Source organism: Protomyctophum bolini (genome assembly GCF_963924005.1).
Source record: "Protomyctophum bolini genome assembly, chromosome: 10".
Classification (NCBI taxonomy): domain Eukaryota; kingdom Metazoa; phylum Chordata; class Actinopteri; order Myctophiformes; family Myctophidae; genus Protomyctophum; species Protomyctophum bolini.
Genome location: NC_137871.1, coordinates 44,576,361 through 44,593,931, shown reverse-complemented (window position 1 = coordinate 44,593,931; position 17,571 = coordinate 44,576,361). Strand labels below are relative to the sequence as shown.

General features: G+C 44.5%; 1 protein-coding gene across 2 annotated transcripts in view; it reads left to right on the top strand.

Moving 5' to 3' along the window:
• Nucleotides 1-4,484: 4,484 nt before the first annotated feature.
• tmem129 (transmembrane protein 129, E3 ubiquitin protein ligase) overlaps nt 4,485-17,571 on the top strand; it is a 14,344-nt gene continuing 1,257 nt past the window's right edge. The window contains exons 1-6 of one of the 2 annotated variants that reach the window (XM_080774433.1): nt 4,485-4,882; nt 6,796-6,854; nt 9,117-9,374; nt 10,090-10,250; nt 13,534-13,693; nt 14,612-14,684. In XM_080774433.1, coding sequence (XP_080630559.1) covers nt 4,690-4,882; nt 6,796-6,854; nt 9,117-9,374; nt 10,090-10,250; nt 13,534-13,693; nt 14,612-14,684 — 904 coding nt within the window. In that variant the 5' untranslated portion in view covers nt 4,485-4,689. Of the gene's footprint in view, nt 4,883-6,795; nt 6,855-9,116; nt 9,375-10,089; nt 10,251-13,533; nt 13,694-14,611; nt 14,691-17,571 lie in introns of both variants that reach the window. The other variant, XM_080774434.1, reaches the window with a different exon arrangement.

The window sequence follows — 17,571 nt, the reverse complement described above, 5'->3', positions numbered from 1 at the left end:
CGACGTGCATGGACCTCTCCCGGCGGTTCAGCGTGTTCCTCTGGAGGAAGTGCAGGTCGCCGACGCCCGCCATCTTCTTGAGGAGCCGCGGCATGTCCACGCTCACCGCGCAGCGCCGCACGGTCACCAGGACGGAGCCGTCCTCGCTCTGGCTCTCGCTGAGGACGCGGCAGTCCTCCACCACGGGGACCAGGGGACACGTGGGGAACCTCCGCGCGTACGCCGCCATGATCAGCTCGAACGGGTGTTTGTAGACGCTCACGGGCGACTGGTATTCCTGCACCATCGTTAGATATTCCGCCCAACAGCCACGTCTGAGACGCTGACACGAGACCCGAGGAAAGACCCTATGGAGGTGACAAACATTATACGCCGTAACGCCCCTCCCCAAGTGCTGTAGTGATGTGATGTGATGTCCCAGAGGCTGTAGTGATGTGATGTGATGTGATGTCCCAGAGGCCGCCGACCTTCAAATAAACTAAAGGTTTATCTATTGGAGAACTATATGGTTTCAGATGAAGCAACGTGACACTATCTATTCTGCAGCTTATATATATTTATATCTCTGAAGCAAGGAATTAATCACACAACGTCACATGACATCACTGGTGATTATGACGTCCATATTTGGTCATGTGGGACAGGGGGGGGGGGGGGGGTGTAATGTTTGTGTATAGGACAAAAATCACACCTGTGTGAACTGTGAAGTGAGGGGCGCTCTTATCATCTTAAGACGATTATAGGTGATGTAATGATGATGTAAAACGAACGGTGACAAAGCACAATGAATTCTCTAAAAACAAACTCAAAAATAGACATTAAGCCGATTCGCGCAGTCAACTATATGACATAAAATCTAGACCTGTCTGTAACAGACAACTATATGACATAAAATCTAGACCTGTCTGTAACAGACAACTAACTATATGACATCAAATCTAGACCTGTCTGTAACAGACAATTATAGGACATAAAATCTAGACCTGTCTGTAACAGACAACTATAGGACATAAAATCTAGACCTGTCTGTAACAGACAACTATATGACATAAAATCTAGACCTGCAGACAACTATATGACATAAAATCTAGACCTGTCTGTAACAGACAACTATATGACATAAAATCTAGACCTGTCTGTAACAGACAACTAACTATATGACATCAAATCTAGACCTGTCTGTAACAGACAATTATAGGACATAAAATCTAGACCTGTCTGTAACAGACAACTATAGGACATAAAATCTAGACCTGTCTGTAACAGACAACTATATGACATAAAATCTAGACCTGCAGTCAACTATATGACATAAAATCTAGACCTGTCTGTAACAGACAACTATATGACATAAAATCTAGACCTGTCTGTAACAGACAACTAACTATATGACATAAAATCTAGACCTGTCTGTAACAGACAACTATATGACATAAAATCTAGACCTGTCTGTAACAGACAACTAACTATATGACATAAAATCTAGACCTGTCTGTCTGTAACAGACAACTATATGACATAAAATCTAGACCTGTCTGTAACAGACAACTAACTATATGACATCAAATCTAGACCTGTCTGTAACAGTCAACTATATGACATAAAATCTAGACCTGTCTGTAACAGACAACTATATGACATAAAATCTAGACCTGTCTGTAACAGACAACTAACTATATGACATAAAATCTAGACCTGTCTGTAACAGACAACTATATGACATAAAATCTAGACCTGTCTGTAACAGACAACTAACTATATGACATAAAATCTAGACCTGTCTGTAACAGACAACTATATGACATAAAATCTAGACCTGTCTGTAACGGACAACTATATGACATAAAATCTAGACCTGTCTGTAACAGACAACTAACTATATGACATAAAATCTAGACCTGTCTGTAACAGACAACTATATGACATAAAATCTAGACCTGTCTGTAACAGACAACTATAGGACATAAAATCTAGACCTGTCTGTAACAGACAACTATATGACATAAAATCTAGACCTGTCTGTAACAGACAACTATATGACATAAAATCTAGACCTGTCTGTAACAGACAACTAACTATATGACATAAAATCTAGACCTGTCTGTAACAGACAACTATATGACATAAAATCTAGACCTGTCTGTAACAGACAACTATAGGACATAAAATCTAGACCTGTCTGTAACAGACAACTAACTATATGACATAAAATCTAGACCTGTCTGTAACAGACAACTATATGACATAAAATCTAGACCTGTCTGTAACAGACAACTAACTATATGACATAAAATCTAGACCTGTCTGTAACAGACAACTATATGACATAAAATCTAGACCTGTCTGTAACAGACAACTAACTATATGACATAAAATCTAGACCTGTCTGTAACAGACAACTAACTATATGACATAAATCTAGACCTGTCTGTAACAGACAACTATAGGACATAAATCTAGACCTGTCTGTAACAGACAACTATATGACATAAAATCTAGACCTGTCTGTAACAGACAACTAACTATATGACATAAAATCTAGACCTGTCTGTAACAGACAACTATAGGACATAAAATCTAGACCTGTCTGTAACAGACAACTAACTATATGACATAAAATCTAGACCTGTCTGTAACAGACAACTCTATATGACATCAAATCTAGACCTGTCTGTAACAGACAACTATATATGACATAAAATCTAGACCTGTCTGTAACAGACAACTATAGGACATAAAATCTAGACCTGTCTGTAACAGACAACTATATGACATAAAATCTAGACCTGTCTGTAACAGACAACTATAGGACATAAAATCTAGAGCTGTCTGTAACAGACAACTATATGACATAAAATCTAGACCTGTCTGTAACAAGTAAACTATGACACTTGATCTGATCACGTTGTAGGCCCTATGTGTCGGCTTTCAAAGCTCCAACCCTCCGGAGATCAGGACCCTCTGGAGATCAGGACCCTCTGGAGATCAGGCTCCCCCGTTTCAAATCCCTCCTGAAAACCAATTTTTATAAAGTAGCTTTTATCCCTTAAAGGGACACTTCACCCTTTTTGCAAAAAAATATATGTTAATGACGTTTAGGAGCTTTAGAACACTTTCCTGGGGGTCTTTATGTGTGTAATATGTGGTTTGAGATATTTTAGATTGTAGCAGTGAGCCCGGTGTCTCTGATGTCATGGACACTGGGCTCACTTCCTTCCTGGACTACATGTTGTCTCAGTAAGACAGCTCTCCCCCCCTATCCACAAGGAGGAGCAGTGCACCAAAGAATTATGGGAATGGTAGTCCAGGAAGGTATAGTGAGACCAGTGTCCATGACATCAGAGACAACAGGCTCACTGCTACAATCTAGAATATCTAAAACCACATATTACACACATAAAGACCCCCAGGAAAGTGTTCTAAAGCTCCTAAATGCATCTTTCTATATTGCTTGCTCGTTTTATTGTATCATAATACTTATTTGTTGTTTACTACATATTGCTTTTCGTGTTGTGGATTGTTTTTATTCTCGGTGAAGCACTTTGTAACTTCGTTTCGAAAGGTGCTATATAAATAAAGATGTATTATTGTTATTGTTATTGTTGTTATTATTATTATTCCTACTTTATCTGTTCTGTTCTGTTTTGTTTTGTTTTTTTATATTGCATTCTGTCTTTTTGTATTATTAAAGGCCTATATGTGCTAGTGTTTTCTTTTATATTATTGACCCACAGGTCTGAAATAAAAAACATTATTATGACAGTAACAATTAACTCACACAAGTAGGCCTATGAGAGCAAATCTACTGCTACGCGTAACTTGTGACTTGTGAGCTTGTAGATTGGCTATTTTCAAATAGCCAAAGTAGCCTATATATATATACTTATATGCCGCTATACTATACTACCGTATTATAGTGTAGTAAAATATTCCCCTTTGAAAGATGTTGAAAAAATACAGAAAATTGGAAGTATTCGGCTACACCGGTAAAGTAAAACAATGAAGCTTCTTCTTTTGGGCTCAACGCCAGCGATAGACAGAGTTACGCAAACTGCGTTCACTTCATGGGGCTTCAGTCCAATGGATGGAGGCTCTCCTACATAGACTCCTATTGAGAATGGGGACAGTGTAATGATCTGTAAATCCCTTTATTTTAGCTCGTTTTGTAGTAGAACATAAACATGAAAGAGACATTCATTGTCACTGTACAATACTTTAAAGCAGTTGTCATGTTGCACACATGCCTTTATAATTGCTCTTGAACCAATAACCAACAGCGCTCGGTTTCTGCCCCCTCAATGTCGTAACACTTCTATTAGATGGCTCTGAGCGGGTGTGTAAACCTTAGCCGAAGCTTCAAAATAAAAGGTTTACGTAAACCTCTAAGGCTTAGAGGTTTACGTAAACCTTTTATTTTGAAGCTTCCGCTGTTGCGGACATAGATGTAGGTAAAGGTTCCGGGTCACATCCAGAGTAAACAACACACAGTAGCAGCAGCAGGAGGAGGAGGAGGATGACGTGTATAGGCTTGTTGTAGTGTCCTTATTAGGCGTATATATATATATATATATATATATATAACAACTCTGAACTGAAGCTAATACTGTAACAACTCCTACATTATGGAACTTATCGTGTTGTTTTCGTGTTGTTAATGTTGTTGTCGTTGTTGTTGCTGTTGTCGTCATCATGGAGAGTCCGGAGGTGACGTTCACGCTGGCCTACGTGGTGTTCTGCTTCTGCTTCGTCTTCACGCCCAACGACGTGGCCGTGCTGCAGAGCCTGTTCTCCGGCTGGCTGGGCTCCGAGGACGTGGGCTTCATCCAGCACCACGTGCGGAGGACCAGCGTCACGCTGCTGCTGCACTGCGCGCTGCCCCTGGGTAAGAGTAGTGACGCTCCCACTCCTTGTTTTATTATTATTATTACTATAAACCTTGTTTATCCTTGTTGAGTAGTGCAACCACTCCTATAGAGACAGCTATGTGGGGTCCCTGGGGGTCTGTCCCTGGGGGTCTGTCCCTGGTTCTGTCCCTGGGGGTCTGACTGTCCCTGGTTGGGTCCCTGGGTCTGTCGCTGGCTGGGTCCCTGGGTCTGTCCCTGGCTGGGTCTGTCCCTGGTTCTGTCCCTGGCTGGGTCCCTGGGGGTCTGTCCCTGGGGGTCTGTCCCTGGGTGGGTCCCTGGGGGTCTGTCCCTGGGTCTGTCCCTGGGGGTCTGTCCCTGGCTGGGTCCCTGGGGGTCTGTCCCTGGCTGGGTCCCTGGGTCTGTCCCTGGCTGGGTCCCTGGGTCTGTCCCTGGGTGTCTGTCCCTGGCTGTGTCCCTATGTCTGTCCCTGGCAGCTGGCTGGGTCCCTGGGTCTGTCCCTGGTTGGGTCCCTGGGGGTCTGTCCCTGGCTGGGTCCCTGGGGGTCTGTCCCTGGTTGGGTCCCTGGGGGTCTGTCCCTGGTTGGGTCCCTGGGTCTGTCCCTGGTTGGGTCCTTGGGTCTGTCCCTGGTTGGGTCCCTGGGGGTCTGTCCCTGGTTGGGTTCCTGGGTCTGTCCCTGGTTGGGTCCCTGGGTCTGTCCCTGGTTGGGTCCCTGGGGGTCTGTCCCTGGTTGGGTCCTTGGGTCTGTCCCTGGTTGGGTCCCTGGGTCTGTCCCTGGTTGGGTCCTTGGGTCTGTCCTATACTATAGCCACAATTTGCAGCTCTAGGCCAAGCTTGAATTATCCCCTTTCAATCTGCCAAGCCTTTGTGTCATAAAAATCCACCGTAGACATATATAATGTTATAAGCTACTTTCTGTCAAGAAATTGGGTTGTTTTCTTACCTTATTCTGGGCAAACTATTCCATTCCATTTCGCTCCGTTGTGTTGTTTATTAGCCATTTTAATAAATAAAAATACCAGCTCTCAAAGTCACTCTTTTAGCACATGAGCTGATTCTGACATCATAGGAAAACTCGTGCGGTTTTATTTTTGTCTTTTAAGATAGATGTATAAAGTTACTATTTCGTCGGAGATATACTGAAGCAGTCAAACCTCTCAAGAAGTGGTCTTGCCCTTTAATAAAAACGAGCGTTTCCAAACTCCAACCGACTTACATATATATATAATTATGATAAATTGAACAAGGTACTGTAATTCTGCAAAGTTGTTAATCAATACAACTTTCAAGCTCACCCCAGTGTCTCTTTCAATTTCAATGGCATGAGAAAACTTGCATTGTGGAACTAATTAAACAATCAAAACAAGACAATGAAGTCAAGAGAGCTGTGCTTACATTGAAACTTAGAGAATAGTATCTTCTGAAACTATATAGAAATTGTGCATTTTCGGTCAGAACTCTCTCTCGGTCTGTGTTTAACCCATTCTGGGCGGGAACCCCTTTAGGTGTTTTAACTAAGCATTATGTTATACTTTCGCCATTGGAAAACAGCAGATCTACAAGCTCGTAGCGCGCCACCGAGTGGCGCGCTACGAGCTTGTAGATCTGCTCTTTTTGAAAAATTACTATGAGACCTAGCAGATCATGTCTGTGTGTGTGTGTGTGTGTGTCCGTGTGTCCCCCCTTTGTGCCCATATGTGGAGCTGAGTGATTTGTTTGTGATTGATGCAACACACTCCATATTTGGACGTATAGCTGCTTTGGGGACTCCTTATATGGTTATGGCTAAGAAAAATAACTTAACTTAAAAAAAAAAAAAAAAAAACTTAAAAATAAATCTTTAAAAAACCCAAATATGTACGAGCTGCGTTCGCTTCCCGCGTTTGCGCGTCTTACTGGTATGTAATGTAGTATGTAATGTAATATATTGCAGGTTACTACCTGGGAATGTGCATCGCTGCTCCTGAGAAGAACCTGGGATATGTACATCAGGTCAGTCTCTCTCTCTCTCTCTCTGCATGAGTACTTTAGAAGAACCTGGGATATGTACATCAGGTCAGTCTCTCTCTCTCTCTCTCTCTCTGCATGAGTACTTTTACTTCAGATGTCCCGCTTTGCGTGGGAAGGGGGACACAGTTATTCCAACTGGTTGGAATAACGTGTTCCTTCCACGCGCTACGTCCAACCAGGGAAACTCCCCCCTGTCAGGTGTAAAGGAGCAACTTGGACACTCGGGCATGAAGGAAGCATGAGTTCAAGTCCGTTGCTCTCCCCTTGTCCCCCATATATGGGGACTAGGTTGGTCTCCCCTTGTCCCCCATATATGGGGACTAGGTTGGTCTCCCCTTGTCCCCCATATATGGGGACTAGGTTGGTCTCCCCTTGTCCCCCATATATGGGGACTAGGTTGGTCTCCCCTTGTCCCCCATATATGGGGACTAGTTTGGTCTCCCCTTGTCCCCCACATATGGGGACTAGGTTGGTCTCCCCTTGTCCCCCATATATGGGGACTAGGTTGGTCTCCCCTTGTCCCCCATATATGGGGACTAGGTTGGTCTCCCCTTGTCCTCCATATATGGGGACTAGGTTGGTGGAGGGTGTGTAGAGCCCAGGATCACATTAGATGATTGACACAGGGGTGAAAAATGGGGCATATAAATCGGGCAATTGACCCATTCTGGGCGGGAACCCCTTTTGGTGTTTTAAACATTATCATGTTATAATTTAGCTATTGAAAAATAGCAGATCTACAAGCTCGTAGATCTGCTATTTTTTTTTTAAATCGTGAAAATGTGATAAAAATCTATAATATATATATTTTTTTTATTTCGACGTCAGGCCTAAATGGGTTGATACGCCACCATGGCTACTACCACTAAAACGTCTCAAACTAAAACATTTCATATCTGACCGCGGCTGAACTAAATCTAAAATTTTTGCCGTCAAAATGAACACATGTCTGCTCCATTGTAACTATTATGTCAACGGGGCTACCGTCAAGAAATATCCAAGTGTGTGCTTATCAGCTTTACGGTTAATTTGCATACCGGTAATATTAAATGCTCGTTCTGATCTTAAATCCCTTTTTATTTTAGATTGTGTTTTTTTTTTAGTAATAGTACAACGTAAACATTGCAGAGACTTTAGTTGTCACTAGGGCATTAACCAAACGTGATTTTAGGGCATTAACCAAACGTGATTTTAGGGCATTAACCAAACGTGATTTTAGGGCATTAACCAAACGTGATTTTAGGGCATTAACCAAACGTGATTTTAGGGCATTAACCAAACGTGATTTTAGGGCATTAACCAAACGTGATTTTAGGGCATTAACCAAACGTGATTTTAGGGCATTAACCAAACGTCGACTCGACTACGCCAGTGTCGCCACTCTCTTAGTTCTTACTAGATTACGCTGAATGGCGGCGCTCCGATTGGCCGAAATTAGCTCAGCTGTTTCAAGTCAAAGTTGCAAGTCCACAATGACTCGCGGATGGACGCGTCGTGAGCTTGCAGATCTGCTATTTTTGATGCGCAAGACCTTCCTACGGAGCAGCATATAGCATGTTACGTTGTTCACAATGTTTGTTCTTCAGTTGGACAGTGACTGGAGGGGGAGGAGGGGGAGGAGGGGGAGGAGGAGGAGGAGGGGGAGGGGGAGGGGGAGGAGGGGGAGGGGGAGGGGGAGGGGGAGGAGGGGGAGGAGGAGGAGGAGGAGGAGGAGGAGGAGGGGGAGGGGGAGGGGGAGGAGGGGGAGGAGGAGGAGGAGGAGGAGGAGGGGGGAGGAGGAGGAGGAGGAATCAACCATGCGATGTTTTTCATACAACCCTAAGGGCTGTATTTTGCGTGTCTTAAGTACCAGGTCTTATTACCTAACTTGAGTAAACTAAAGACCTGGAGGCGTGATCAATGCTCTTTGGCCACTCAGAATAGCCAAATGGCATTGATCTGATCACGCCTCCAGGTCTTTAGTTTACTCAAGTTAGGTAATAAGACCTGGTTCTTAAGACACGCAAAATACAGCCCTAAATGTTCAACAACAAGTTACAACCACAGTTCCTTTGGTTTTTAGAAGGAGCTACAAGCAGCTAGGAGGAGGTTATGATTACATGCTAGGTTTGCACCAAATACGGAGTTTCCTCGTCTGCAGTCCTTCCTCTTTACCACTAGAGGGCCCAGCGCTTCAACGTTGCAGTGCCTCACTGGCCCCTTTGGTTGACCGTGACGTGTCGTGTGTCCCCCCCCTCCCCCCAGGTGGGCGCGGGCTGGCGGGCCTTCCTCCTGCTCTCCCTCGGCCTCCAGGCGGCGTGCTGGCTGCTCGTCGCCCACTGGTCCCGCCTCCGCTGGTCCAACCACCCAATCAGCCGGGCCCTGCAGGCCCACGCCCTGCCCCCCCGCTCCGGCTGGGGCGCCGTGGCCGCCAGCATCAACACGGAGTTCCGGCGGATCGACAAGTTCGCCACGGGGCCCCCGGGGGCCCGCGTGGTCATCACCGACACCTGGGTCCTAAAGGTATGTTCAGACCCCCCCGGGGGCCCTGTGTGTGTGTGTGTGTGTGTGTGAGTGAAATTCTGTGCAATCTCTTCCACTATAGCGGTATAGAGCGTCGCAGTCCCTCCCCCTTTCAGAACGGCGAGTGGCCCAGGAAATGAAACCCAATGCATTTCTCCCATAGGATTTTCTTTAAGTATTTATTTAAAGACGGTTACGCCGCGGACAAAGCCAACTCGGATCGTGACAAATCATGACAATGAACACAATGTTTTGGGGCGATCAAATAACTTATAAGAAGAAAAACAAAACAAATAGTGTCGTCTCCTGACTTTCTTTTCTTCTTTCTAATGATTTGATCGGCCCCAAAACATTGTGTTCATTGTCATGATTCGTCACGATCCGAGTTGGCTTTGTCCGCGGCGTAACCGTCTTTAAATAAATTAAATAAGAAGAATGCATTGGGTTTCCATTTCCTGGGCCACTCGTTTTTCTGAAAGGGGGAGGGACTGCGGCGCTCTATAGCTGCCAAATACGGCGAAGACGCGCTGCTCCTCGTACCCCTGAAGGGTGTGTGGGTATTCCTCCGGGATTTGCTCATTGCACTCTGTACAGCACCGTGTAAATATCTGTGTGCTTGTATTGTGGACATAAATAAATGTGTGTGTGTGTGTGTGTGTGTGTGTGTGTGTGTGTGTGTGTGTGTGTGTGCGTGCGTGCCCGTGGCGTTGCCTAGGTGACCACCTACTACGTGCACGTGGCCCTGCAGAGCGACAGTCACCTGACCGTGACAGAGTCCAGGCAGCACCAGTTGAGCCCAGACACGGCCACGCCCACACAGATGCTGACCCTGCGAGTGGCCAGCATCAACCCTGCCGTCAAGCCTTTTGATATCAGGTGTGTGAGCCATTGACATTCAACATTACATCAAAATTCTGATAAATATGACATAAATTAAACATCAAAACATTAAACGCCATTAAAAGGGAAAATGTATGTCATATTATGTAACCGAGCAAATCAGCTAACCAATCACAGGCAACAGGCATTCTGATTGGCCAGTATGAGATGATTTCTGATGATGTATGATGACGAGAGCGCCCTTCACGTCACATGGGTGTGATTTTTCTTTAAAGAAGTGATATGGGGTAGGGGCGGGAAATAATATGTCAAAATATTATATCACTATCTTTTCAGCAATTGTCACAAAATAGTTATATTCATCATGATATCATTGTTATGTTTGTTTTTCATATAATCAATTTGTTTTATGCTAATACTTTGTAGATAGATATGGACCAGATAGATATGGACCAGAGCTATGGACCAGAGCTAATCAGCTAGATAGATAATAACAATAATAAAACTTTATTTGTATAGCACCTTTCATGACATGAAATGCAGCTCAAAGTGCTTTACAGAAAAAAAATAAAAGGTCAATTAAAAGCAATGTTGGTCTTGAGCTGAGCTTTAAAAATGTCTCCAGAGGCTGCCTGTCGAAGGTACAGTGGGAGTTTGTTAAACTACAGAGGCTGCCTGACAAAGGTACAGTGGGAGTTTGTTAAACTACAGAGGCTGCCTGACGAAGGTACAGTGGGAGCTTGTTAAACTACAGAGGCTGCCTGTCGAAGGTACAGTGGGAGCTTGTTAAACTACAGAGGCTGCCTGACGAAGGTACAGTGGGAGTATGTTCCACGCCGACGGCACGTAGAAGCAAAAAGCTGCTTCCCCGTATTTTTTAGTTGCCATTTTTTTTGTCAAAGCGAGCAGGCCAGCAGTGGAAGACCTTAGGGGGCGGTTTGGGACATATTTAGGCAGGCAGTCATGTAGGTAGAAAATATGTTGCTCATGGATGGATAGACAGGCTATCCGTTTTTATCTTGATGTTCTATCATGTTAGTGTGACATTCAGACAGTGCAGAGGCTGCTCAATTGTGAATTAGTATTGTAACATTCTCCTTGGCTTTGACTGACTGACTGACTGACTGACTGACTGACTGACTGACTGATATGAATATTCCAGCCAGTTCGGTCATTCGTATTATCATTTATGCTGCGCACACGCTTTTGTAATCAAACGCTAAGCAAGGGTTGTTTTTTATAAACATCAATCCGTCCACTCCGTGTGTGTGTGTGTGTGTGTGTGTGTGTCTATTTCACCCGCGTTTGGTTAAAAGTAAGTTACGTTTGAACTTTGAACATTACAAACGGGGCTCGACAGTGCGACTAGGTAGTCGCATATATGCTACTAAAAATATAGTATATAAATATATAAATACAGAATCGTACTCTGATCCCGCAATACACATTCTATTAGTTTTGCTCAAAGGATATTGTGATATAATATTTTGCCATATTGCCCGTCCCTATACCTCATATCACTTTGTTAAAGAAAAATCACACCTGGGTGAAGTGAGGGGCACTCTTATCATCATACATCATCATGAATCATCTCGTACATCAGAATACCTAGCTGTGCCCAGGCGGTGGCGTAACCGTCTGGGGCACCCGACTGGTAATCCAGTCGCAGTGTGGCCGCGGGTTCGACTCCCCAGCCCCACACGGCCTTTACTGCATGTCTTCCCCCATCTCTCTCCCGTTTCCTGTCAGCCTACTGTCTGTCCCTTAAAAAAACCCAATAAAAAACCAATAAAAAACGTAAGCCGCAAAAAAAAATCTAAAAAAAAAAAAAAAGGAATACCTAGCTGTGATTGGTTTAATAGCTGATTTGCTCGTTTGCATATGACGTACATTTTCCTTTCAATGGCATTTCATGTTTAATTTACGTCATATTTAGTGGAATTTTGACCAAATTTCTCCGTTCATTGCCAATATATTGCAAATATTGAGACGTGTGGGGACAAGATTCAGTGGACATTTGACCTGAATTCCCCTTTCATTGTCAACGGCAAATCATGAGATGTGTGGCGACTAAAGCTATGTATACCGTCCAGTATACATAGGAGGGGCTAGCGCCCCTCAAAAACACATTATTTGATAACTTTTCATCGTGCTCCTAAAATAATTTGTGTGCTACTAGATTCTTAGTCGCACACGTGCTACTTTGGAGAAATGCTAAGCGTCAAAGCCCTGATTACAAACGAACTTTGCAAATAAATAACGTGTCGGGGGTCCAAGCAATTCCCTCTGAACCTGTGCTATCGTGCTAATGCTATCGTGCTAATGCTATCCCGCTGCGTCCGCTCTGTCTCCTTGTCTGTCTGTCCGCTGCTGACGGCAACGCAGCGACAGGCGAAAGAGCAGCGACACAGGGAGGGGCGGGCGGTGGGAGCAAAGGGGACAGATCTACAAATGAACGCCGCATTGAGCCCTCCACACGTTGTTGGCTTGAAGATCTGCTCTTTTTGGCGAACGACACCGCCGTGTTTATGTGATGTATTCCTTATGCTTTTTTGTTCTTGCTTAACCCATTCTGACCTGAGATCAGATTCATACGAGGTTTCCACTGGACACACACTGGTCTGATCAACCCATTCTGACCTGAGATCAGATTCATACGAGGTTTCCACTGGACACACACTGGTCTGATTATTAACCCATTCTGACCTGAGATCAGATTCTAAAAAATGTCAGTCGTTCTTCGATTTTTCAAAAATAGCAGACCTACAAGCTCGTAGCGCGCCACTCGGTGGCGCGCTATGAGCTTGTAGATCTGCTATTTTTCAATAGCTAAAGCATAACATGATGATAACACCAAAATGGGTTCCCGGTCAGAATGGCTTAATGTAAGTCGCTCTGGATTAAGAGCGTCTGCTAAATGCCTACATTGTAAATTGCCGTACTACAGAATATAAATGTAGGTATAGAACTGCGACTATAGAATGTGCACTTTGTGCTGTAGACAGAGCCTTGTCTTGATCACGATTTGAACGGTCAAATCCTGTAGTCGCACAAGGTGCTACGAATTGAAATGGCTGTTTTTAGTAGCATATGCGGCGAGTACCTCGTCACACTGTCGAGCCCTCTGCGTGGACCTGGTGACGAGGCCGTCGCGTTATGATGACGAAACAGGAAATCAGTACTCCACAGAGTACACTGTAACGCACACTGTAACGTTCTCCTCCCAGGTTGAACTCCACAGAGTACACTGTAACGTTCTCCTCCCAGGTTGAACTCCACAGAGTACACTGTAACGTACACTGTAACGTTCTCCTCCCAGGTTGAACTCCACGGAGTACGCGGAGCTGCGTGAGAAGCTCCACGCTCCCATCAGGAACGCTGCCAACGTGGTGATCCACCAGACCATCAGCGACCTCTTCCTGGAGACCTTCAAGGCCCAGGTGGAGCTCAACCTCCCCTACAGGCTGCCCAGTGAACAGGTAACCCTCAGTGAACAGGTAACCCTCAGTGAACAGGTAACCCTCAGTGAACAGGTAACGCTCAGTGAACAGGTAACCCTCAGTGAACAGGTAGTCCTCAGTGAACAGGTAACCCTCAGTGAACAGGTAACCCTCAGTGAACAGGTAACCCTCAGTGAACAGGTAACCCTCAGTGAACAGGTAACCCTCAGTGAACAGGTAGTCCTCAGTGAACAGGTAACCCTCAGTGAACAGGTAACCCTCAGTGAACAGTTAGTCCTCAGTGAACAGGTAACCCTCAGTGAACAGGTAACCCTCAGTGAACAGGTAGTCCTCAGTGAACAGGTAACCCTCAGTGAACAGGTAACCCCCAGTGAACAGGTAACCCTCAGTGAACAGGTAACCCTCAGTGAACAGGTAACCCTCAGTGAACAGGTAACGCTCAGTGAACAGGTAACCCTCAGTGAACAGGTAACCCTCAGTGAACAGGTAACCCTCAGTGAACAGGTAACCCTCAGTGAACAGGTAACCCTCAGTGAACAGGTAACGCTCAGTGAACAGGTAACCCTCAGTGAACAGGTAACCCTCAGTGAACAGGTAACCCTCAGTGAACAGGTAACCCTCAGTGAACAGGTAACCCTCAGTGAACAGGTAACCCTCAGTGAACAGGTAACCCTCAGTGAACTGGTAACCCTCAGTGAACAGGTAACCCTCAGTGAACAGGTAACCCTCAGTGAACAGGTAACCCTCAGTGAACAGGTAGTCCTCAGTGAACAGGTAACCCTCAGTGAACAGGTAACCTGTTGGAACGGGGGGTCAAATAAATCAACTAATGATCCCCTAGCACGGCACACTCTGCGGTCAAATGTGGAGAACAAATGTAACGTGTGTGACTAATCTGTCTCTCTCTCTCTCTCTCTCTGTCTCCTCTTTGTTCAGGAATTGGAGCCTTGTATTGGCTGCATGCAGGTTCCAGCATCCACCAAACTCATCAGATTCTGCCATGTGGAAGGTTAGTGTGTGTCAGAGTCCTGGACCGGAAGTATAGGCAGAAATGCATTGGACTCAGGGCAACAGCCCAGCTTTAATGATCTTAAAGATGGAGTGCTGTGATTTTTTTTCTACCCTAAAACATGATCATCAGGTCTTATTGTTATATAAGGAGGTATCATTTTTTTTCAAAATAGTGTACAGTATTTGTTAAAATGTTGTTTTAATGTGGACACGCCCACCAGTTCATTAAGTATGCCTGGTTTGCCTGGTGGTGGGCGGTGATGGGTGGTGATCCACCTGAACTGAAGCCACACCCACAGCTGTAGTTGTATGATAAAGGGGGGAGGGGTTAGGGGAGGGGCTGATAGTGTGGTGTCACTATATTACTGTTTATTTCATTGGCCCGTTTGACTGTCAAGGGTTCAGCCTCCAGGAAGAAACCCTAAATACAAAGTCAATAAACCATTGCACATAAAAACGACTCCAGGGTGTCTAATAATACATTATATGTCATAGCACTTACCCCACCCCCTTAGATAGCAATTCTGTAGACTTAGATAGCATTTGATACAGACTTATAGCATGTTATGTAGACAGCATAAGTGCATTGTAAGTAGTCATAGCACGTCATAGTACATAATGTGTAGCATAGTAGGATAGATGTATAGCTTATATGTATAGTTTCATTATAGATATTCCACTGTTACTTTCTTAGCTTACGCATGTTTCATGATAAATGTCTTTATGTGATGTATTCCCATGCTTTTTTGTTCTTGCTTAATGTAAGTCGCTCTGGATTAAGAGCGTCTGCTAAATGCCTAAATTGTAAATTGTAAATTGTAATGAAGTACGGTCACCTCATAGACACATGAATAACTGGAAATATACAAAAATTGTGGCACTCCATCTTTAAATCCCTTTATTTGAGCTTGTTTTGTAGCAATCGTACAACATAAACATGACAGAGACTTTAGTTGTTACCGTACAACACTTTAAAACAGTTGTCATGTTGCACACGTGCCTAAAGTAGCTCTTGTTTGCGCCGGCCCTCGTTGAAAACAACGCATTTCCAACTCCAGCTCGTCTCAGTTCAGTTCAGGCTGCATGGACCGCTCCAGCGCTCGGTTTCGGTGGAAATAGCCGATCTACAAGCTCAAAATGTGTCCCGCGACTCAGTGACACGTTTTGAGCTTGTGGAGCTGCTATTTCCACTATTTTTGAGCGGTGCAACCACTCCAAGGAACAGCTTTGTCCCTGCGTCCCAACCTATGTGACTGTGTCCCGATGTTTAGAGTACCAATAGGGGGGTGCTGTTGCACCACTCGCTTCAGACTGGTATGATTGTTAACCCACTTAGAACTGAGGCCGATTTAAAGAAAAAAAACTATTGTATTTGGCCGCCGACCCCCATCTAAAAATATTTAGATGCAAAGATTTGAGTTAAAAATGTTCGCTCTGAAAGGATATCTATATTCAGAGATTTGTGCCACATTTTCACGATTTCTTCAAAGATTGCAGACCTATACAAGCTCGTAGCGCTGCACTCTGTACCGCGATTATGTCATAGTTTTGACCCAAATGTGTAATCTTCATCATTATGTCATAGTTTTGACCCAAATGCGTAATCATCATCATCATTATGTCATAGCTTTGACCCAAATGCGTAATCATCATCATCATTATGTCATAGTTTTGACTGGCCCCCAAATGTGTAATCTTCATCATTATGTCATAGTTTTGACTGGCCCCCAAACGTGTAATCATCATCATTATTTCGACCGCGGTCCTAATATTATTTAGGAAATAATATTTCTATACATTTTGAAAACTTGAAAGTATGGGACATTCTTCATAATGAGTACTTTTACTTTTGGTACGAGATTTTGATGCCAACACTTTTGCCACTTTTACTCAAGTACATGTTTATTCAGAACATCGCCTGCACTTATATGCAATAGAGCACCGAAGTCCTGACGTAACTCGCTCATCCCGACGATTCCCCTGGTTCGCGGAAGTAATTTCTCTATGGAGAATAACATGGGGTGATCTTAACATCGTCTACTATAAGCGTTGTGGTCCAAAAATAAACAAGCTGTCTCGGCGTTATTGTTAGGTAGGTGTCTCTGTATCGTTTGCAACAGTCAGTCACTCATATTATGATACAGTCTGCTTCTAGCGAAAATGTAACTAATTCAGCAGCAGTAACATTAGCGTTTTCTCTCAGTCAGTTGATTCTTCATATCCATATGAGTGAAGCGGCCGGGGTGACATGTTTATTTTTCAAACACAGTTCTTATATGAAGCAATCTAAAATCGCCTCAATGGGGATTTCAATGCAACTAAACAAATACATGAACCTGGGGACTGGCGCCCTCTACTGAAAGTGACGTCAGACTTCGGTGCTCTATACGAACACTTTATAATGTTAAGGTTTCCGTCAAAGACCTTCTTCAGGCATCGTTCAAGTACATTTTGAATGAATTCCAGTCTTTTACTCATGACGGAGCTTTTCTACATTTTTAACTTTTACTTAACCCATTCTGGACCGGAACCCCTTTTGGTGTTATGCTTTAGCTATTGAAAAATAGCAGACTTGGGGGCACGGTGGCACAGTTGGTGGTGCTGTCCCCTCACAGCGAGAAGGTCCTGGGTTCGATTCCCGCTCGGGACGCTGTGGGTGCTGGCGGCGTGCTCTCTCCTCCGTGTCATCAGTGCCCATACCCGAGGCGGGGGTTGGCGAAAGGGCCTTTCTGTGTGGAGTTTGCATGTTCTCCCCTTGTCCCCTAGGGTAGGTACCCTCACATGTTCTCCCCGTGTCCCCTAGGGTAGGTACCCTCACATGTTCTCCCCGTGTCCCCTATAGGGTAGGTACCCTCACATGTTCTCCCCGTGTCCCCTATAGGGTA